Raw genomic sequence first — 24,205 nt, 5'->3', positions numbered from 1 at the left:
AATGCGCTTGACACTATGGTGCAAAACATTGGGGCACCACGGCAGCACAGTGGTTAGCACTGCTGCTTCACAGTGCCAGGGAGCCAGGTTCAATTCCCAGTTTGGGTCACTGTCTGTGTGGAGTTTGCACATTCTTCCCATGTCTGCATGGTTTCCTCCAAGTGCTTCAGATTCCTCCCACATTCTGAAAGACATGCTGGTTAGGTGCATTGAACGGACAGGTGCTGGATTGTGGCAACTAGGGGAATTTCACAGTAACTTCATTGCAGTGTTAATGTAAGCCTTACTTGTGACTAATAAATAAACTTTGCTTTACTTTATGCCCTATAGACCTGACCCAAATTCATTTAACTTGCTTCGATTTCTCAGTGGAAGCCAAATTTGGCCACATGTATGTACATAAGCGCACTCATATTTATGTTAAAAAAGTGACTGTGTTAACTTTTGTTTCCTTCTAAACAATAGAAAACAAAAAAAAGTCATCAAATCTAAAACTGAGTGGGGAAATAAACTCATTACCAGAAGAACTTTTTAATTTTCATTTTAATACAAAATGCATCCATTATACAATATACAAATGTATACAAATCATTTACATGTTACTAGCTTACAAAAATAACCTTACAATTTTATTAACAAGTAAATCAACAGGATTTTAAGTAATTTTTAAGTGTCATTTAATAAACATTTTAGGAAACAATGATGGCTACAATACATGAATTCCATAATCTGTACATGAGAAATCTGCTGACACTTTGCTTATGCTTCTATTTTTAATAAAATGCACATCTAAACTCTATTCCATTTGTTTCAGAAGGCCCTTATACATAAAGGGAAAAGAAGTCTCAAGACCAAGTCATAGGAAGAAACCATAACACAGTCTTGTAAGAGAGTTTGGCTTTTGTCAGACAAAACCCAGACTTTTCTGACTTGGGTCAAAACCAAAATGTTAATTCCTCTCTGCCTCTGTAAGGCACTGAAGGATTCATAATATGTAAAATGAAACAAAATGAAAACCTGTTTGCTGTGTTGTGTGTGTACATATAATATATACTATACACGTCTTTTTTTTTGCCATACTGGAAAAGAAAGTAATAAAGAAATGCAGATTGTTCCACATCCGCTGGTTTTATATAAATGGATAAAAGTTTAGATTTGCTGTTTGTCACAAGGCCACGGTACAATATCAACAAGTCATGCACTGAAATTTTCTATTAACAAACATTACAAGGGTTTGGAGGAAAGGAATCGCAAAGGGACACCTTCATTTCACCCATTTCTTCATTTCAGCAGAATCACTATGTCTCATGCAAAAAAAATAAATTATTGATTCTGGATTATCCACGTTCTTTACTAGTCAATAAAGGTTCAACATTACTGGCAAAATGTACTGTCCAAATGAATGGTTTCCATGTCTTTCACTAGCAATTAAATAGGAGAATATAGCTTTGCATTGACATTAATCATACTTCAATTATGTTGGGAAACAAGTTGGATTTTGGAAAGTCTGGAATAAAGTATTATACATCTGTTAATGTTTCAAGACAGTTAGCAATTACCATCTTGGAGCCTAAGTAACTTGGGATGATATTTAAAAATTCCAAAGTCAAATAATTCACACTTTTTACTCTGGGTGCATCAGAGAATTCAAAAACTCATTAAATAGTATTTCAGGTGAGCGATTCACACCACAGGAGGAGCTGACAGCCGGAATTCTCTGACCTTGCCCATGGCTGGGATTTTCCAGACCCGCAGAAGACAATGGAGATTTGGCCGAGTGCCAAATTTTCTGTTCTCGCCGGCAGCATTGTTGGGGTGGACGACATCTGAGAATTCTGCCTGTCATTACTGGAGAGGTTCTATTTCAGCCAAATACCAGGATTGATAACTGCAGCAGCAACCAATGAATTGCCTTTTGTTTTTTAAAATGACTAATTGTCAATGGTTTTAGGAGGGATTTACTTGCAAGAACAACTTTATTAAGAGAAATTTTGTTTTTGTAAAATATCTCTTAAGCTGTTAGTGCAGTTTTCTTTAAAAAAATAAATTCAAAAGTACTTGTTTCTTATTCAGGTGCAATAGACAATGAAAAGTGCAAACAAGTTGTCTTATACTGTACACATAATATACAAATATAGAACAAACAGTGAGTAAGCACTATTGCCTCCTGAATAACGTCCTGAGATACACTTCAAAAGAAGTGAAATGTTAAATACACTTGCTTAGTGAAAACTGTGCTTTTTGAAAAAAAACTAAAAAGAAAGATTTCTTAACCAAATCACACACAGATGCCACCAGGAGTGCTTCCCACTGTATCAACCCCTCACCTCCTGCACATCTAGAGGTTTGCAACATGCATGTAATGAATAGAAGATGCATTTATCACAATGAAAGAGGTTATGTAAATTAATTCAACAGGAGGTCCCTCTGTTCGTTATTTATCCAAGGCATTGATCATCAACCTGAATCTGTTCACTTATGTAATACTCACAAAGATAAACCAATTTTTAAAACATATTTCAGTTCAAAATGAGTGAAAGAGGAAAGTTGTTTGCTGAGTTTTGTTATTTTTAGCAAAATAAATTAATCAGTTTTCAGAAGCAGAACAACACTGCCACAAAACCTTTCTGTTCAGAACCGTAATGCAGGTTTGTTCCATTTAAGAATTAGTTACGTCGTTAAGTCAGAGCACATTTGGCACAAAGGACCTAATGCAAAGATCCAGGAATTTGGCCAGGAATACAAAACAGGGAACAACGGGGAGGTAGTATGAATGCTCAATACATATATATCTGGCAATAAACTAAAGGCAAAGATTAGTACAAGGCTGTGGCTCTGTTGGAACTTAGCACCAAATGGAAGTGGAGAAGAAACTTCATTCTGCAGAGAGATGCCCAGGCTGTATGTACAGGCTGCAGTAATTCAGGGAAGATTTACTAGTTCGGACTATTTGGCAATAGCAGTGCACGTTTTTTTTTAGATCTTCCAGACAATAACAGCATTCTTTCAAACTTTGTACCTGCAAAGATTTTCAGAACACAAAGTAAATATGATTGAATAAGAAAAGTGTAACAGACAATAACTTTATATAAAACAATTATTATTTGTGCACGCACATGCTAAACTCAGCTATTTTGTGGACTTAGCGTCAATGGGATCAGAGCTGTGACCAATAATAATGCTACTTTGTTTCTAAGAGCAACCACACTCTAAATCTGTATAAAGTATAATGCCAGATTCATCAGTATTCACCAATTAGATTACGTGTTAGGATAAAGCATAATCAATCATTGACAATGTTAGCTTTAGCTATCTTTCAAACTATTTGTTGAGTCAGTTTAAACATGAGGCATACAGACAGGGTGAGTAGGGAGCATGTATTCCCCTTGGTTCAGGGATCAACCATGAGGGAGCAGTCTTAGGGAAAAGGTCAGAAGATTCAAAGGGGATCTAAGAGAAAAGCCTTTTCACTCAGAGGGTGTTGGGAAACTGGGATGCACTACCTGGGAAGATAGGACCGGAAACCTTACAGCCTTTAAAAAATATTTGGATGCGCACTTGAAATATCAAAATATTCAAGAATATGGGACAAAAAAAGTGCAGGAAAATGGGATTAGTATGCATTTATTGATAGATATTGTCAGTGCAGACTCTATGGGCCAAAGGGCCTTTTCTGCACTCTGTGCCTCTATTACAACATGTCTACAGCAAGAAGCTAGGTGTTAATGTTAATGCTAACATTATCTTCATTGTTAACCACTTCAGGTGATTTTATTAGGAATTACAATTAATGCTGATCAGTGAGAAATTCAATTCTTCAGTACTTGTTCCAAGGTCTCCATTCAACACCACGCGTCATAAAAGTGATAAAACATTTCATGGAATGCTTGCAATCTTTTAAGTTCAGAGATGTTGCAATGGCATCTATTTTTGTCCTTGTAACAATTCGCAGAATCACACAGTGCAGAAGAGGTCCTTTGGCCCATCAAGTCCACACTGACACATGAGAAACATCTGACCCACCTACTTAATCCCAATTACTAGCACTTGGCCCATAGCCTTGAATGTTATGACATGCTAAGTGCTCATCCAGGTACTTCTTAAAGAATGTGAGGCATCTCGCCTTCACCACCCTCCTAGGCAGCACATCATAGACCATCATCATCCTCTGGGTGAAAAGGTTTTCCTCAAATCCCTCCTTAACTTCCTGACCCTCACCTTGAACTTGTGTCCCCTCGTGACTGACCCTTGAACTAAGGGGAACAGCTGCTCTCTATCCACCCAGTCCATGCCTTCAATCTTGTACACCTCAATCAGTTACCCCTCAATCTTCTCCAATCCAACAAAAATATCCAACCTCTCTTCATGACCTAAATATTCCATCTCAGGCAACCTCCTGACGAATCACCTCTGCACTCTCTCCAGTGCAATCACATCTTTCCTGTAATGTGGTGACCAGAACTACACACAGTGCTCCAGCTGTGGTCTCACCAAAGTTCTATACAACTCCAACATGACCTCCCTGCTTTTGTAATCTATGCCTCAATTGATAAAAGGCAAGTGTCCCATATGCCTATTTCACCACCACACTAACATGTCCTTCCACCTTCAGAGATCTATGGACAAACACACCAAGATCCCTTTGTTCCTCAGAACTTCCTGGTGTCATGCAATACATAGAATACTTCCTGACTCCTTCCAAAGTGTATCATTTCACACTTTTCAAGGTTAAATTCCACCTGCCACTTATCTGTCCGTTTGACCATTCTGTCTATACCTTCTTGGAATGCAAGACACTCAACCTCACTGTTAACCATCCAGTTTATCTTTGTGTCATCCGCAAATTTACTAATCTTACCCCCCCACATAGTCATCACTGTTATCTAAGTAAATGATGAACAATAGGAGAGCCAGCACAGATCCCTGTGACACACCACTGGACACTGGCTTCCAGCCACTAAAGCAGCCTTCTGTCATCACTCTCTGTCTCCTATAACCGAGCCAGTTTTGAATTTATTTTATCAAAGCACCCTGCACCTCTTGTGCATTTACCTCCTTTCTACATCTCCCATGTGGACCCTTGTCAAAGTCTTTGCTGAAATCCATACAAACTACATCAACTTCTGACTTGTATTCTACTGCTGTGACCAGTGATTCTAACATTCTGTTTGCTTTATCGACTGTTAACTCAGCATTGGTTGTACATAGTTGTGTATCAAAAGGTTATGTAAGCTCTTGCATCTTATCCTCAGCTACGACGACAACATTCACAGGGTATACATGTTGACTAGTTGCCTTCCTTTGCAGGGAAATTTGCAACTGACATAAGTAAATTTAATTTGCCCACTTACATATTTAGCCCATGCCATTCTGCATTATCTGAGCTGTCCCTTCACTCCACTGCTCCTCAAACTGCATTACACATTGGGTTTCTGAGTCCAAATTGCTGATATTAATTAGAAGCAGATTGATTACTAACATCTCACTGAATACTTTCCTGTGCTCTGATGTCACTCTCGAACAAACGTTTGTTGTTTTCTACCCTTCAGACAATTTGTTATCCATAACCAAGGCCAACCTGATTTATCACAGCATTGGGCAGCCTTTCACATGGAACTTTGTCAGACTTACCACATTCATACTCTTCTCATCAACAGTCGCCTATTGTTTAGTTTCTGTTTGTGGAAGTATTCAGAGGAGCTAGAAATCTTGGGTATCCTATGATGTCCTGGAGGTGAACTTGCTGATCTTGTCTGGATGAGAAAAGAGATGATCTGAAATCACATTAATTAACTAACATTTGTTGGAGCAGATTGATGCACGCACTGGAAGCTGCCGAATTAGCACACTACTGATATCAGTAGAAAATTCAACAGATTCTACAATGGGTGTGTGATCCATCAGACTATTAGCTGTACATTGTGGGATCAATTTCCTTTCCAAGGCCTGAGCACAACAACCAAGGCTGACTCTTCTGTAAAGTACCGATGGGATTTGTACAAGAACTGCTATTCTGGTTGGGAATCATGTGTCCTAGCAAGTGAATTTTTAGAAGCAGCACCCTGGACGTCGAAACTCCAGATGGTGAAACCTGTGAAGGTGCCAAAAAATACTCCAAGACTCTGCTTCCACTGCCATTTAAGCAGCATGGTAGCACAGTGGTTAGTATTGCTGCCTGACAGCGCCAGGGACTGGATTCGATTCCTGGCTTGGGTCATTGTCTGTGCAGAGTTTGCACATTCTCCCTGTGTCTGCGTGTGTTTCCTCTGGGTGTTCTGGTTTCCTCCCACAGTCCGAAAGACATGCTGGTTAGACGAATTGGCCATGCTAAGTTCTCCCTTGGTGTACCCGAACAGGTGCCGGAGTGTGGCAACTAGGGGATTTTCACAGAGACTTCATTGCAGGGTTAACATAAGTCTACTTATGATTTATAAATAAACTGAAAACTTAACTTACAATGCACTCCATTTTCATTGGAATGTAGGTTGTTTACTGCTCTATGTTAACTGTTGGTTTAATAATTTATCATTGTGAAATTATCATGTATTTGGATATCATGTATTTGGATGAATTGCTTAAATTAAAAGAAAACTGGGGATGCAGTACTGTTGGAATTGTGGAGTTTCAGTTTAGATATTAAGCTTAGGCCCCATCTGCCCTCCCAGGGGATAGAAATCCCGTGGCATTATTTTGAAGAGATGCAGGAAAGCTATGAGAAACAGGTTGTCTGGTCACCATCACATTAACATTTGTCCGAGTTTCTGTACTCATAATGGCACCATGTTTCCTACGTTACCACAATGATGATGCTTCAAAAAGTACTTGATTGGCTGTAAAACTCTTTGGGAAGTTCTGTGGTCATGAAAAGAACCTGATAATACTTTGCATGTTGATTCTTGGGATGTGAGCATCGCTGGTGAGACCAGGATTCTTTGCCACCTCTTTCTGCCCTTGAGATGGTAGCAGTGGGTCGCCATCTTGAACTGCTGCAATCTGCATGGTGTAGGTATACCCACAGTGCAATGTATGTGGAATTGGGACAATTTATTGACGGTTTCTGTCTCACAGCTGCTCAGGGGAACCATTATATTGATCTGGGAACATGTTGAATATTAAAGTTCTACGATCTTACTAATCCTCAATGATACATCCATGCCAACTCATGTCCCTACCCACCTCCAATGATCCCTCATACCCTCCAAGCCAACTCTCAGCATTTTTATGCACATTTACCCTGTATACATTCTAAATGAACTCTGTATTAACAATGGCATATGTCAAACTGCTTAAAAAAAGCTAATTTGTCATTTTCTTTACAAGAACTGCTTTTTCTATAACTTTTATAAAACAGTTAACCGGCTAAACTTATAAAGTGTCAATAAGCACTTGACACCTCTTTACTTTGTGCAAATGAACATTGAGCAATTGACGAAAGAGATCACAGAAAAAAAACCCCAGCTTATTATAACTGTCATATAGCCAGCTGAGTAAACAAAGTTAATCCTTTTATGAAGTGGGTGCAGCGAGATGGGAAATTTCCCACTTATGCTACCAGCCTCAGTATTGAAATTCTGGGGCCTTAGGCTGGAATTTTCCAGCACCCACCATCCCCCCTCTCACCTGCTTCATCTCTACACCCTGCCGCACCTCCACACCCCACCTCACCCCCACACCCACTGCAGGCGAGCCCACAGCAGGACCAGCAAGCTTTGGAAATCTCTGTTCACACCGGCAGGAGCAGACGTGAAGGGTGGAAAGTTCTGACCTTAGTGTCTACTCTGAAACCAAAATAAATTATATTGTGTGATTTAAAAATAAATTCTAATAGTGGCAAAACTGCTAAATGAAGCAATGAAAATGCAATGTGCTTCATTGAAATATCTGACCAAATACACAGAATATAATGTTACTTACAGCTTTCTGCATCAATGCTTTTGGCAATCCAATGCTGGCATCGAGGAAACTTGTTGGTACCAGACCCCGCCTTCCATTAACCTGTGAAAACAATTACTTGAATACTCAGAAAACACCTTAGAACTGACTTCTCTTCCACACAATGAAAACTACTAGATTCCCGAAATTGAGATTTAGAAGACCATCCTGACAAAAATCAGATGCTTATATTAGGGCTTAATGTAAATACCAGGAATAAAAAAACAAATATTAAGCAGTTTGGTAGCCAATAATCATACCCTTGGTATTCAAATTGAAATGAAAGATGCAAAAGATACAAGCAAGTAGGCATAAAGCTTCCCAAGCGGCCCAGAAACAACACCCACATTCATTTCTCCAAGGAGGAAATGTCCACTTTAAAGTAAGAATCTTGGAGCTCTTTCTCTAGCAATTATTGAGAGAATTGTGTTGCTTAGTATCCATCATATTAAAATCCCTTTTTAATGCACGCAGCTTATAATAAACCCAAGAACATTTCTGTATTTGCTCTGCTAAAAATACTGGAAGTCAGGACAAATTAGCATGAATAAGCCCATGCCAACTATGAGTGGTATGATGCGCACAGCCAGCTTGTTGGGAGGCAAGGCCCTGCACCAGCATGCATGCCAGGTGCAGAGAAGTATCCAGTCATGGCATAGAGCAGTCTGGGATGGATAAATAACTGAAACTCCAGTCCCTGACATAGAGTTGGCCTCAGTGAACGAAATTTGATACACACTGGAATCAAACAATTTTGTGGGTAAGTCTTACGGACCGGATCAGAAACTTCAAAGTATATTATGAAGTTAGCCTAGTAGTTTTGATTTTGGCTTTAGTGTGAGCATAAGATGTTTCACTCCAGGTATGAATCTATTGACCCACTGGGAAGTGTTTATTAAAACAAACTTTATTTAACAATACAGTTTAACTACAACATAAAGAATTGTCACAACTTTACCATTTGAAATACTTAAACATGACAAGGTATAATTCTTTATACGCTATCTTTATTAGTTCCAATTTAAGCAATGTCCCCATAGATGTAAACTCTTCTTCAGAATCAGTTAGCCAGACACATTTGCCAATCCTCCAGCCTTTGTATCTCTGTCCAGAGGAGTTAAAAGAGTTATTATAACTAATAACCTGAGTGTCTTTTGACACTCAGGCAGCAACTTCCAGAAAAAAGAGCTGTCTTCAAGCAACAGCACTCCAGAAAGATGGACAGAAAAAAACCGCTTGTCTTTCTCAGACTCCTGGAGAGAAATAGCTATTTTCTACCAAATCTAAACTTCAATTTCCAGAGAGAGGGGAGAAAGAGCAACTGTACAAATTGGAAGAGCAACTGCCTGCTTTTTTCCTCTCTGTAAGCCTAGCTCCACCCATTCACATGATTTTCTTCTTATCAGTCAACCTAATTAAACCCTACTTTGAAACCCCAGGAGACAACCCAACAATAACAAAACTGCATTAACTCAGATTAAAACAAACATCACAAAATTTAGGAGCAATTTTTCTTCTGCATGCTACACGTGGGATACCGGTTATAAACAACTGGCACCATAATTAGAGTTGAATTGTAAAACAGTCCTGTCAGAAGAAACATACACAAATACATTTCTGAATGGTATGGTATTGTCACAGTAAATTCAAATACGTTTACAAACTTTTTGCATCTCTGGCTAGTTAATATTTATTATTTGTAAATGGATAGCATGCTGGCAAAGATACACGGTAAAGCAGTTAGCAATTACCTTTTGATGCGCTCCTGAAAAATAGCATGCTACAAACCCACTTCAGATTATGTACAGCTGCACAATAACCTGCTTATATAAATATTCATTTGCTTTTCAATCCTTAGAATGCACAATGGTGCTATAACTAATAACCTAGGAAGTTTTCACTCTGTGTTTCTCCCACTGTTATAGAGGAAAAACACAGAGACCAAAATCTTCCTCCCTCTGATCAAACAATTTTGGGCAATATACAAACAGGCGAGAACTGGAAATAAGTGCAGTAAATTCTTCTGATTATCACCTTCCTGTGAATTGACCCGCAGAAATCACGGCAGCTATCAAAAGTATCCAAATCTGGGTCAACAAATTCAAAATTAAGCATTCATTAAATAATGCCTGTTCATACAGGTAACAGAAATCATGGAGAGATATTACACAATGACAATGATATTGCTGGGGAGTTTATGAATAGGTTATTAGTGTATAAATTGTCATCAATTTGTAGTCAGGAAGTGATACATTATTAGTTGCAATTCATCACATCCCTCTAGGCTACTTGTGCTGCTCCAGCATTTAACTCAGGAAAACAGTAGTTCATTGTTAATCTCCCCATGTGTTTGAAGAAATTGCTTACTGCACCCACACACTTTCAGTGATTGTTGTGCAAGGATACCCACGTCCCTTTGTACGCCAACATTTCCCAATCTATCACCATTTAGTTAACATTCTGCTATTCTGATTGTCCTTCCAAAGTGGATAGCTTCACATTTATTCAATTCATATTGCACCTGCCATGTATTTGCCCACTCATTCAACTTGTCTGAATCACTCTGAAGCCTCTTAACATCCCCCTCATCAATCTCATGTCATCAGCAAACTTGGAAAAATTATATTTGGTTCCCTCATTCAAATCATTAATGTATATAGTGAATAGCTGGGGCCCAAGCACTTATCCCTGTCATCACCTGCCACTTCAAAAAATATCATTTATTCATACTCTGTTTTGTGTCTGCTAACCAATTCTCAATCATTTCCTATCTGCTAAGCGGTTCTCAATCCATACCACACATCACCCCCATTCCTATGCACTTCAGTTTTAGGCATCAGCCTTTCATGTGAGGCTTTATCAAAAGCTTTTTAAAAATCCAAATGCACCACATCCACTGGTCCTCCCTAATCTGTTCTGCCAGTTACGTCCTCAAAAACCTCCAGTAGGTTGGTCAAATATCATTTGCCTTTCATAAATCCACGTTGACTTTGTCAAATCCCATTAATATTTTATTTAAAATCAAATAGCAGACTTTTACTCTTTCAGTCTATCTACCCTATTTTTCTTTCCATAACAAATTGACTCAAACTCCCCTCAATTCCTTCCCTGTCATTTGCTCTAATTCTTGCTCTATCTTGAAATATCATTAGTGAAGGGGATAAGATTGTTTGTTCCAACCTTCATCAAGGTGGCATTTCCTGCAATTGCTGCACCAAAGTTACTCAAACCGAGAAAAAGTAAAATGTGATCAAACATTGGGGTGGCATGGTGGCACAGTGGTTAGCACTGCTGCCTCACAGCGCCAGGGACCCGGGTTCAATTCCCAGCTTGGGTCACTGTCTGTGTGGAATTTGCGTGTTCTCCCCGTCTGCATGGGTTTCCTCCGGGTGCTCCAGTTTCCTCCCACATTCTGAAAGACAAGCTGGTTAGGTGCATTGACCCGAACAGGCACCAGACTGTGGAAACTAGGGGAATTTCATAGTAACTTCTTTGCAGTGTTAATGTAAGCCTTACTTGTACTAATAAATAAACGTTACTACCCAAAAATCCACTGAGATCCCACAGCGACCCACGAGTGGATGCAAAACCAAGTCTGCTATATACCAACCAACTCAAAAGCAGTCTGTTCCTTGCTGCCTTCAGGTTTCTGAATGGATCTATCTCGCATTAAGTTGAACTTACTCCACACCCTAGCTACGACTGTAGGAATACATTCTGTACCCTCTCCTTTCCTTCTTTATGTACGGTTTGCTTTGTATAGAGCGCAAGAAACAATACTTCTCACTGTATGCTAATACATGTAACAATAACAAATCAAATCAAATCAGAAGTTATGTTTTCAAATTTAACTCAGATAAAAATCATTTGTCATCAGTAAGAAAAAAAAACCATACAAATGAGGAAACTTTGACAGAAATCCTGACCTGACAATTTATTTTGCATTGTGTGCATATTAGGAGACTGCTGAAAACCTAGGACTAGACCTTAAAAACATCCACACTCACATGAAAATAAAATGATTAAATCCTACCTACTGGTAATTGTAATATTTATCTGACTACCTGTTTAGGTTCAGTTCATAGAACTTACCTATTTGTTTCAATAATCAGAAGTTGACGAATGGGGCTTTGCAGGTTATGATTCATCACTTAGGTTATAAATGGTTAAGATTAAAATTAAAGTTTATTCATTAGTCACAAGTAGACTTACATTAACACTGCAATTAAGTTATTGCAAAGATTCCCTAGTTGTCACACCCCAGCGCCTGCTCGGGTACACTGAGGGAGAATTTAGCAAGCCAATGCATCCAACCAGCACATCTTTTGGACTGTGGGAGGAAACCAGAGCACCTGAAGGAACCCCAGACAGACACAGGGAGAATGTGTAGACTCCACATAGGCGGTGACCCAAGCCAGGAATCAAACCCGGGTCCCCGATGTTGTGAGACAGCAGTGCTAACCACTGTGCCACCATGCTGCCCACAGATTAGAAACCATCATTGCACAAAGAGTATATCACAGTATTACCATTCTGTCCCCTGGGAGTAAAGGAAGGAAAATTTTAACAGTTCTTTAACACAATGGACCACAGTATATTTTACAGCCGAAAATCTTCCGTCCGACCATACAAAGCCATCTTTGTATATTCGGGAATTTTAAACAAATGTTGAGTAGGGTCTTTAATGCTGTACACCATCTTTAATTGGACAATCGGCCAAACTCTCAGAAGGGAATCAGTCTGGGTCAAACCTGCTGCTTAACGGTCTTTTCAGAAGCAAGTGAATTAGTAAGGAAGCTTTTCAGCGCAGTGACACATTGCACAAAAGAGTTGGAAAGTCTCCAGCAACAATGGGAAAGTTAAATGAAACATAATAAATGTAAAAAAAAACAAATTCCACAGGACTAGGCATAATTTCATACTTAACACCAGGAAAAGGTGAATTAACGTAGCGTAGCAATAGCTATTGATGCTTTCGGTAATTTTATTTATGAAGCAAATATAAAATGTATTTAAAAACTAATGACAAATTGCCCATTATGGTAACTGCACTTTGCATTCTAAATGTGACACTTTAGAATCATAGAAACTCTACAATACAGGAGGAGACCATTCAGCCCATTGAGTCTGCATCTGATGGAGCATTGCATCCAGACCCTATCCCCATATTTACCCTGCTGATTCCTCCCTAACCTACACATCATGGGACACTAAGGGACATTTTTTTAGCATGGCCAATCAACCTAACCTGCACATCTGTGAACTGTGGGAGGAAATCCACACAGACACAGGGACAACATGCAAACTCCACACAGACAGGTCACCCAAGATTGAAATTGAACCTGGGTCCCTGGGGCTGTGAGGCAGCAGTACTAATCACTGTGCCACCATGCCACTCACACATTCAAAATCATTACTGCACAAAGAAGAACATATAGCAACATTACCATTCTGTATCCTCTGGGTAATGGAAGGTGAGTCTTCATAGTTTTTTTAACACAATGGAAAGATTTAGAAAGCTTTAGAAAGTCTGAGGTGTGAGGGGTTTCTGGCTTCTGAGTCACTGTATATTTTTTCTCCCTGTTATCCTATTATGAAGTGGAGATGCCGGCGTTGGACTGGAGTAAACACAGTAAGAAGTCTCACAATACCAGGTTAAAGTCCAACAGGTTTATTTGGTAGTAAACACCACTAGCTTTCGGAACGCTGTTCCTTCATCAGGTGAGTTCCGAAAGCTAGTGGCGTTTACTACCAAATAAACCTGTTGGACTTTAACCTGGTGTTGTGAGACTTCTTACTACCCTATTACGAATGCATTGTATACTGAACAATAAATTACGGTTGCATCCAAGACTTTTGGAACTGTTTCTTAAAGGGCAACAGAAAATGGACTTTGTATACATGGAAAAAGTTTAAAACAAATACTGCGGTCTGCTAACCGTAAATTGGTCCAATTTAGCCATGTAAAGTATGAGACACAGTTCATAATTTAAGATGCCATAATTAGGGCTGTAAGGGATTGATTGAATACATTATTCATTACTGTGTGATGAATCTAAATAGCTGAAAAAAAATGAAATTGCTTATAAAAAAGTGAGATATTGTAAACATAATAATAGGAATTACAATGGGTGGAATTTTCTTGTCCTACCTGCCACGGAAATCATAGGAGGCAGGGGCGGACTATGCAAATCTCTGTTGACCTCAGGCAAGATTTTCCAGTCTTGAAGCGAAAGTGGCTGGAAGATCCCGCCCAGTACTTCAAACAACTATAGTTTGATAGTGGCTTGTACTTAAAACTCTTGAGGTAAGTTTCCTGTCATCATTGTAACAGAATCCTCCCATGCCCCCACCGATGCGTACAATGGTGGACAAAGGGGCAGAATTTGGCAGGAATCCAAAATTCAGTTTTGCACTGGCCTGAATTTTCCAAAGAATCTTCTGCTGGTGCCAGCCACGGCAGATCGGGAAACGCACTGGAGACCCGCGTGAAGCTGATTTGAATCCCACTAATGGGATGCAGAGGAAGACCGGACTGGAATCATTCTCCCCACCCCCCCCACCCACTCTCTGGATTCTCCACAACACCAGTGGGAATAACACACTGGTCCAGAACACATCTGGCATACGTGGCATGCAGAAATTGAGACTGAACTGAACAATGCCCAGGGCTGCCTCTGGAATTTGGAATGAAAGCTGCCATCAACTCTGGAACACCACAGCAGTGGGTGGGGGAAGGAGCATCTTTCAAGTGGACCCTCCAGTGTCAGAGTGTTCTTGAGTGTCCCTGGAGATCCATCATCTTTCTCCAGAAGTCCTTCTCCTTTCTTCAGTGGTGGGTCAGTTATTGTGAGCACCTTTTTAATATGGCACCCAAATTTGATGGTTGGACCTGCACCATCAAACCTGCCCTGCCACATAGGGCCAAACTCTTGGGTGCATGATTAATGAGGTCAGGGCAAGAAGATATGGCACGAGTTCCTGCCCACTTCCACAGCGCAAACGTTTTCTGTCCCCATTCTACCTATGTCAGATGGGAAAATATGTGTCTGGACATCATTAAAACATTTGTGAAAAGTTCCCCAGTTCATTACCGATAGTGATTTTGTAAACTCATTCTAAAAGAACATATTTATAATTTCAGTAGAAATACTAAATGGGAAATCTTCAAAAACATACTTCTGTTGCTGTAGGTTGATGTTTGTTAGAATAGAATCATCGAGTACCTACAGTGCAGGAGGCGGCCATTCGGCCCATTGAGCTTGCAACAACTCTCTGAAAGAGCATCCTACCCAGGCATTATGCCTGTAACCCCACATAATTACCCCACGAGTCCCCTAACCTGCACATCTTTGAAAACTAAGGGGCAATTTAACATGGCCAATCCACCTGCACATCTTTGGAGGAAACCCACACAGACACAGAGAAAATGTGAAAACTCCATACAGTCACCCAAGGTCAGATGTGAACCCGGGTCCCTGGCACTATGAGGCAGCTTTGGTAACCACTGTTAGATAGTTGTAGAGAACTTATTTGCTGGCAGTAATTATTTCTCAGTTATAATAAAGTATATTGAGAGGGTGCTTTAACAGAAGAGGGAAAATAATTTTAATGCTGTCCCTTACTTCTGAGTCATTAGCTCATTTTTTCAGCTAGTTAGGATTTCCATAGCAACAATTTATCATGACAGGTTTTCAATGTGTTACCATGGAAATTCTGGTTGTGTAACAGGAAAGGCTAATAACCTATATTTGATAAATCTGTGTAGAGATTCAGTATTCTTCTGCTACTCACATGGGGTCATAATTAGCAGTATGTTTTTAATTTGCATATCTACCTGGATGGTGGTTTAGTAATGATTTCCGAACAATTAAGAGACAATTCCAGAACTCAGTTATTTCTATGGATGCTGCAGATGAGTTTTTGGCTAGTGTGGGGGCTGAGGAGAATTAGACTTGGTAAAGCCATCACAATTTAAGATAATCATTAAGAACATCCAATGCAAAATCATTTTTGTTTGCTTTGATGGGATGTGGGCACTGCTGACTAGGTCAGCATTTGTTGCCCACTTTAATTGCCTTTGAGGATGTGGGGTGAGCTGCCTTCTTAAACCACTTCAGTCCACCTTGTGACAAAACTGTGCCTTTAAGAGATATATCTTTGTCATTTTTTGGGGAAGGAGCTGTAGTAGCAGCTAGTTTTTATTACCATCAGAGGCATTTTGTCTGGATCCAGAAGTACTGTATTGTTACTGAGCAATATAATTGATCTTCATTGATGCAGTTTGTTTTGATTTGTTGTTTTGAGTTTGCCCCTGGGATATTGCAGAGTTGGGCTTGATTAGGTTGATTGAAGGGAAGGTCATATGACTGGGTACTTACGGGCTTACACAGAGAACTCAAGCTCAATCTGCCTTTTGGGAGAAGAAGTACCTCCCATTTTCCCCCTGTTGAGGTCTGGAGATTGGAGATAAAGGACAAATGTGAGTAGATAATTCTTCTTCTCTGAGATTCTGTCATCTGGAGGTGAAACTTTCTCTGGCAGTTGCTGCACGAAAATTAACAGACAGGTGTCTGTCTGGATCACTCTCCAGAAATGTCAAAAGGCTGGAAATCTAGTACCTGCATAAACATCTTTGGTTTCTGTGCGAACTCATTCCAAAGAAGGGGTTTACGCCCGTGGGGGATACTGCTAAATTGGAACAATGGAGATAGCTAGCTGTTAAGAATTATACTTTGTTATGTTTACATTTTTTAATTGGTAAAAGTTATGCTAATTCTGTTATATTCTAATTGTGTTCTTAAATATACTTTGTTTTGATAAAAGCTTCCTAGTGGGTCACTTGAATCATACCTAGAGTGAAACACCTTATGCTCACCCTAATGCCAAAATTAAATGCATAAGTTAAGGTCTAGGCTAATTTCATGAAACACCTTGGAGGTTTTGATCTGGTCTTTAACAATCTCAAGTAGGTACATTCACAGTGCTGTAAGGAAGAGATTTCCAAGATTTTGACCCAGTGACAATAAACAAACAGTGATATGGTTCCAAGTCAGGGTAATATGTGGTTTGGAGGGAAACTTGCCCTTGTTCTTCTAGGTGATAGCAGTCGTGGGTTTAGAAGATGTTGTCAGAGGAGACTTGGTAAGTTTTTGGAGCAAATTTTGTCAATGGGATGCATTATTGTCACTCTGCATTGCTGGTGGAGGGAGTGAATGTTTAAAGTGGTTAATGTAGTGCTGATCATACAGTAATAATGACAAGATATAACTCATTTTGCAAACTACACATCCTATGATGAAAAGTGGGTCTGAGGAAGGGAAAGGTGAAAAATATTATTTATTTGGCATCTTAAATTTCCCAATGCACTTCACAAAAGCATAATCATACAGAAATGGATGCCAAGGCAAAGAAGGTGGTAACAGGAGGAGCGGTTCCTCAAAGAGCCGGATCTTAAAGGAGAAAAAGAAAGAGATGGAAAGGAGGAGCAGGTTAAGGGAAGAAATTCCAGAGTCTGGGACGCAAAGCTTATGGCATGTTTGCTAATGGTAAAACAAAATGAAGTGGGTTATTGCACAAAACGACCAGGTCAGAGTAATGGAGATTTGAACATAACCAGATCTCACAAACAGCAATGATATAAATGGTCAGAGGGTCTGTTATGAAAAAGAGACTTGCATCCAAATAGCAGCATTGATGATTTAAGGATTTAAGCTAAATGCTTTCCAGTCAATGAAGTACCTTTGAATTCACAGTTATAATGTAGAACATAGAGTAGCCAAATGATGCACAGCAAGTTCCCACTAACAGTAGTGATGCAATGATCTGATAATCGTTTCAGTTTTCTCGATTGAGGGATGAGTGTTGGCCAGGACTTGGTTATTCTTCTTCAAGTTATGCACAATATCCTTTATGTCCACTTGATAGAGCGGGCTTGATGTAAGAGATGGAAATTCCAACCTCTCTCCCTCTCTCTCTCTCAGATTCCCACTAAGGCTTTAATCTAGATTGCGTACGCTCATGTCTCTGAAGTAGACTTGAATTTTTGAACTTTTCACTAGAAGTTGCTATCAGAGGAACAGAAGTAAGCCATTTGGTCCATCAAGTCTCCTTCATCATTCAATCAGGCCATGGCTGATCAACTATATTATACCTCAACACCATTTTCCCTCTCTATGTCCATGTCCCTTAATGCCATCAATTTCTGCTCTGATCATGCTCAATGACTTAGTCTCCACAATCCTCAGAAGTGATGTTAGGGGTAAGTTTTTCACTCAGAGGGTGGTGAGTGAATGGAATCGGCTGCCGTCAGTGGTGGTGGAGGCGAACTCGCTGGGGTCTTTTAAAAGACTTCTGGATGAGTATATGGGGTTTAATGAGATTGAGGGTTATAGATAGGTCTGTAGGTTGGTAGGTGATGTGGTCGGCGCAACTTGAGGGCCGAAGGGCCTGTTTGTGCTGTAGTGTTCTATGTTCTATGTTCTATCCTCTTTGGCCCATCGCAGCCTCTGTTCTCTCTAGCAGGGTTAGGTCACCTGTTCCCTAGTTGTGGGGAGCAGTAGTAAACCACACTGGAGTGAACCACACCCGGCGCTGTGGGGGAGAGACACGAGCAGGCCCGGAGAATTCAATGGAAATGAAGATTTCTATATTGTAAGCTGATTTCCTGCGCAGAGCTGAGGACGTTGGAAACCTTCAGCTGGGAGTTGCGTGGAGACTGTGACATCCAGCGGGAAGCCCACAAAACTGTCTCCACTGATGTCTCCCGGCCTGCTGCGCTGCTGGGAGATTCACTTCCACACATACACCTTCTCCCCATGTCTGCCAATCCACCTAACCCACACATGCTGGGAGATTCAACCCCATATAATAAGATCCTATAACATATCTATACAGCTCTTTTTGGGAGGATACAGTCTATTAACTTTCAATCATAAATTAATTTTTTTAAGGTAAAAGCATAATAGAAAGATATGTAGAGGGACAGGTAGCATTGCGGAAGCGGGGGAGGGGGGTTGCAGAAGGACTTGGACAGGTTAGCAGAGAGGGCAAAGAAGTGGCAGAGGGAAAACAATGTGGAAAAGTGTGAGGTTATGCATCTTGGAAGGAAGAATGGAGGCTTAGACTATATTCTAAATGAGAAAATGCTTAGGAAATCAGAAACACAAAGGGACTTGGGAGTCATTGTTCAAGGTTCTCTTAAGGTTAATATGCAAGGTCTGTCAGCACTTAAGAAGGTAAATGCAATGAAAGCATTCATGTTGATAGGGCAAGAATACAAGAACAGGGATGTATTTCTGATTCTGGTCAGACCCCATTTGGAGTATTGTGAGCAGTTCTGGCCCTGTATCTAAGGGAGGATGTGCTGGCCTTGGAAAGGGTCCAAAGGAGGTTTTAAGAATGATCCCTGGAATGAAAAGCTTGTCATATGAGCAACGGTTGAGGACCCGGGGTCTGTACTCGTTGGAGTTTAGAAGGATGAGGAGGGATTTTATTGAAACTTACAGAATACTGCAAGGCCTGGATAGAGTGGGTGGGCGTGGAGAGGATGTTTCCACTAGTAGGAAAAACTAGAACTAGAGGGCACAACCTCAGACTAAAGAGATGATCGTTTAAAACAGAGATGAGAAAGAATTTCTTTAGCCAGAAAGTGGTGAATCTGTGGAACTCTTTGCCGCAGAAGGCCAGGTTATTAAGTTTCTTTAAGACTGAGATAGATAGGTTCTTGATTGATAAGAGGATCAGGGGTTATGGGAAAAAGGCAGGACGATGGAGATGAGAAAAGAAAATCAGCCAAAATTGAATGGCAGAGCAGACTCGATGGGCCGAGTGGCCTAATTCTGCTCCTATGTCTTATGGTCTTATCTGGAATGCAGTACCTTTTAAACAAGGCAAATGCAACACTTGTCAAAGTGTTCTTCTGGAAAGTGGATAAAACTGGTTCTGATTAATGGTTTCTCTGCTGTTTATTTCATAGCCTGTGGGATGGGACAGGATCACGTTTGTAAGCATCACAGTGGGATTCAGCATCATATCATGTCAATCAAGCAAAGCAGCACTTAACATTTGCTGATGAGCTCAAACCTGTTTCGGTTCAAAGGAATATGCAATCCAGAAAATGTGACTGATTTAAAACTGGGTAATGAAGGCATCAGATGGAAGTTAACAACGTGGAGAGAAAAATGGTAATCAGAGTAATTATGAAATTAAAATGCTACATCGCGTGACAATAAATTAGCATGGACAGAAGTGAAATTGCACTTTCATAACCAGGTAATGTGAGCACAGGAAGAAGTCTCACAACACCAGGTTAAAGTCCAACAGGTTTATTTGGAATCACAAGCTTTCAGAGCGCTCTCCTTCATCAGGTGAGTCACTCTGAAAGCTCATGATTCCAAATAAACCTGTGGGACTTTAACCTGATGCTGAGAGAGTTCTTACCATGCCTACCCCAGACCAACACCAGTTTCTCCACACTGCAGGTATTATGAGAGGTGAAACTGAGGTATCATCACAGTAAGAAAGCTTGGGCTGAATTTTCACTCTCTGTGCTGTAGCATCTTGCAAATCGTGGTCGCTGACCTACTGCTCTGTGGCAATGGCCAAGACAATGTTCATTGGGACCAACCTTCTTGCGGCTGAAGTGGTTTCCACAATCAGGCAAAAGGCCCCATTAATATCACAATTAGAAGTCTGGCCAAATGAGGCCAGTCTCCACACGAATACTAATGATATCAGCTCAAGTTCTCTATCATTTTTCTGACTCCATTGCTGTTAATGTGATCTCCGACAACAAACTGTGAATGAGTCAAAACTTTCTCAAGCTCAATGCTGGAAGGACCAGTGCCATCCCTTTGTTCTCTCCTCAGAAGCTTTGTCGTCAGTTCTCTTTTTATTTAAGCATTTTTACCTGAAAATGTGCAGTCTCAATTGTCCTTCAAACTCCACTTCTAGATCATTGTCAATACCATCTCCTCAGCCTCCCTCTATATCTCATCAAGAACAAACCTGGCTTCAGACTTGCCTGAACTCTGGGGTAGCACGGTGGCAAAGGGGTTAGCGCTGCTGCCTCACAGCGCCAGGGACCCGGGTTCAATTCTCGGTTAGGGTCACTGTCTATGTAGAGATTGCGCGTTCTCCCCGTGTCTGTGTGGGTTTCTTCCGGGTGCTTCGGTTTCCTCCCAAAGACGTGCTGAGTGTTGGCCATGTTAAATTCTCCCTCAGTGTACCTGAACAGTCACTGGAGTGCGGCGTCTCAGGGATTTTCACAGAAACTTAATTGCGGCGTTAACACAAGCCTATTTGTGACACTAATAAATAAACTTAAACATCAAAATGTCTCATGGCCAAGGAAGGGTTTATAAGTGAGAAGAAGGATTTTGGAAATATTAAAAACCTTATGCTGGGGATTGAAAGTCGGTAAGAACTGGAGTGCAGTATGAAACATGGGGTGGAATTTTACAGGCACGTCTGCTCGAGGTTCATACGATCCCGCCCGAGGCTAATGGAGAATGCTGTTCTCTGAGCCTCGACCGCCCCTGTAATTGGGGCAGGCATGCCGGTAAAAGTGTGAATCGCAGCTTTCTAGGTGAATTGAAGTTTATAAAGACTTGACCTTGTACTGTCAGCTATTTAACACATAGAATACATAGAATCCTACAATGCAGAGGGGGCCATTCAGCCCATCATGTCTGCATCAACCACAATCCTACCCAGGCCCTATCCCCGAAACCCCACATATTTACTCTGCTCATCCCCCTGACACAAAGGGGTAATTTAGCATGGCCAATCAACCAAACTCACATACCTTTGGACTGTGAGAGGAAACCCATGCAGACCTGGGAAGAACATGCAGACTCCACACAGTCGCTCAAGCTGGGAATTAAACCCAAGTCCCTGGCGCTGTGTGGCACCAGTGTTAACCTCTGTGCCAAGGTGATGTGATAAATGCAAATAATATCTGTATTGCATCTTGTACCTTCCCTATTTTATATCTTCAGTTCACCATCGGTGACAGTGCCATAACCAAGCCTTTAAGCGTTGGCCAGGATTTTATCTGTTTCTTTGTTTACCTCCCCCAGGAGATCAGAGTAATATAGGGAATCTTTACATTGTGACACATAAGGGGCAGGATTTACCGTGCAATCCACTGCAAAACAAAGGCAACCTATCGTTGACTGGCGACGGGATCTTCTGGTCCCGCTGTTGTCAGCAGGGTTTTCCTTTGAATGTATCCTTCACCACCATGAAACCTGCATTGCTGGCGGGACTGGAAGATCCCACCTGTGAGAACGGACAGAAAGTCCCAGCCAAGGTCTCACATTGTGCAACACATGGGCCTGATTTTACTGGCACAGCCGCCCGAGTCTCATAAAATCGGGGTGGCTGCGCTGGTAAAATCAAGGCTATGGACACCAATAGGGTCATCTCCTGTCCATCATTAGTTGTGTGTCCATATCACTCCATGCCTCCTGGAACTCTTTCCCGAAAACCTTTTTTCACAAAAGCCAAACCATTCCAGGTGATACAGAAGTGTAGCCACCAAACAAAATAAGCTGCTTACCTCTGCCTCGCAGAAGCCATCCCTCCTTTGTCGTCCATTCAACCAAATGACATCCCCTTCTTGAAAAGCCAATTCGTGGCTTGGATGAATATTGGGGCTGTCTCGCAATGGATTATAATCATAAACAGCGCTGAACTGAAAAAAAGAGAAAACAAGAGGGTGACCAATTTAGTATTAACTTCAATAATCCAATCAGTACATTCATCACACCTTATCATTACTAATGGGACTTAAACACTTTTGTACTTGACTCATGCTGATCTTCACTGGTACAGGATTTGTGCATCATGCAAAATATTAACTGAGAAGATTAAGAACTTACAGAAGGAGGCCATTCAGCCCATCGAGGCTGCACTGACTCGAAAGAGCATCCGCCCCCACCCAGCCCTATCTCTTTTACCATGCCTAATAAGAAATAAGAACATAAGAAATAGGAGCAGGAGTAGGCCATCTAGCCCTTCGAGCCTGCCCCGCCATTCAATAAGATCATGGCTGATCTGTCGTGTCTCAGTTCCACTTTCCCGCCCTCTCCCCATAACCCTTAATCCCCTCGCTTATCAAAAACCCATCAACCCACGTCTTACAAATATTTAGCGAGGTAGCCTCCACCACTTCAACGGGCAGAGAATTCCAGAGATTCACCACCCTTTGAGTGAAGAAGTTCCTCCTCAACTCCGTTCTAAACCGCCCCCCCTTTAGCTTGAGGCTGTGCCCCCTAGTCCTGTCCTTTTTGAGCAGGAAGAGCCTCTCCACCTCTATCCTATCCATCCCATTCATCATCTTATACGTCTCAATGAGATCTCCCCTCATTCTTCTAAACTCTAACAAGTAAAAGCCTAGTTTATTCAGCCTCTCCTCATAGCTCAACCCCCTCAACTCTGGTATCAGCCTAGTAAACCTCCTCTGCACTCCCTCCAAGGCCAAAATATCCTTGCGTAAGTACGGCGACCAAAAGGGGCAATTTAGCATGGCCAATCCACCCATCCCACACATCTTTGGATTGTAGGAGGAAAACAGAGCACTTAGAGGAAACACTTCCCATGCAGACGTGGGGAGAAGGTGGAACAGTCACCCAAGGCTGGAATCAAATCCGGGTCCCTGGCGCTGTGAGGCAGCAGTGCTAACCACTGTGCCACCATGCTGCCTTTAAGGTGGCTCTGAAGAGTCCAACATAAATGAAACATGCAACATTTGAAATCTCTCACTACGTAACACTTATTATTTTACATAACGAGGATCATTTTTCTGTTTGCTGGTGATTTTTACCTGATGTGTTGAGATCCTGAAAAACATTATGAACACCGAGTTTTCTTTCAAGAATTTTAATAAATAATAACACTGCGACAATCAATTCAGGAACAAGATTTGTTCCGGGAACCATTTTTTTTTAAAGGGACAATTTAGTTTCTCTAATAATTTACAGGCCGGTTGCACATGACTGAATTTCTGAATATCCTTCACAAAAATAGCTTCCTGTGGTAAGGATGCTTAAAATAATTAAAGGTTTAGCTAGGGTAAATGCATGGGGTTTTAGAGATAGGGCCTGGGTGGGACTGGGATCAGTACAGACTCGATGGGCCGAATGGCCTTCTTCTGCACTGTAGGATTCTATGAAACTATGAAGTAAGTTATTTAAAATGATCACAATGACCCATAAAATTCATATAGCACACTCATAATTATAACAATAGACAGGTTAAAATAACCTAA

The 24,205-nt window shown here is 40.9% G+C and overlaps 1 protein-coding gene across 4 annotated transcripts in view; it reads right to left on the bottom strand.

The window, feature by feature from the left end:
- Positions 1 to 565: 565 nt before the first annotated feature.
- LOC145346972 (uncharacterized) overlaps positions 566 to 24,205 on the bottom strand; it is a 464,774-nt gene continuing 441,134 nt past the window's right edge. For 3 of the 4 annotated variants that reach the window (XM_080194876.1, XM_080194853.1, XM_080194868.1), the window contains 4 exons: positions 22,496 to 22,630; positions 7,915 to 7,995; positions 5,632 to 5,774; positions 566 to 3,019 (listed from right to left, as the gene is read on the bottom strand). In XM_080194876.1, coding sequence (XP_080051002.1) covers positions 5,637 to 5,774; positions 7,915 to 7,995; positions 22,496 to 22,630 — 354 coding nt within the window. In that variant the 3' untranslated portion in view covers positions 566 to 3,019; positions 5,632 to 5,636. The remainder of the gene's footprint in view (positions 3,020 to 5,631; positions 5,775 to 7,914; positions 7,996 to 22,495; positions 22,631 to 24,205) is intronic. The other variant, XM_080194862.1, reaches the window with a different exon arrangement.

The sequence above is a fragment of the Carcharhinus amblyrhynchos genome, chromosome 1 (genome assembly GCF_965287045.1).
Source record: "Carcharhinus amblyrhynchos chromosome 1, sCarAmb.v2.hapA, whole genome shotgun sequence".
Lineage (NCBI taxonomy): Eukaryota > Metazoa > Chordata > Chondrichthyes > Carcharhiniformes > Carcharhinidae > Carcharhinus > Carcharhinus amblyrhynchos.
Note: the sequence above shows the minus strand (reverse complement) of the source record. Positions and strands in the feature narration are given on the sequence as shown.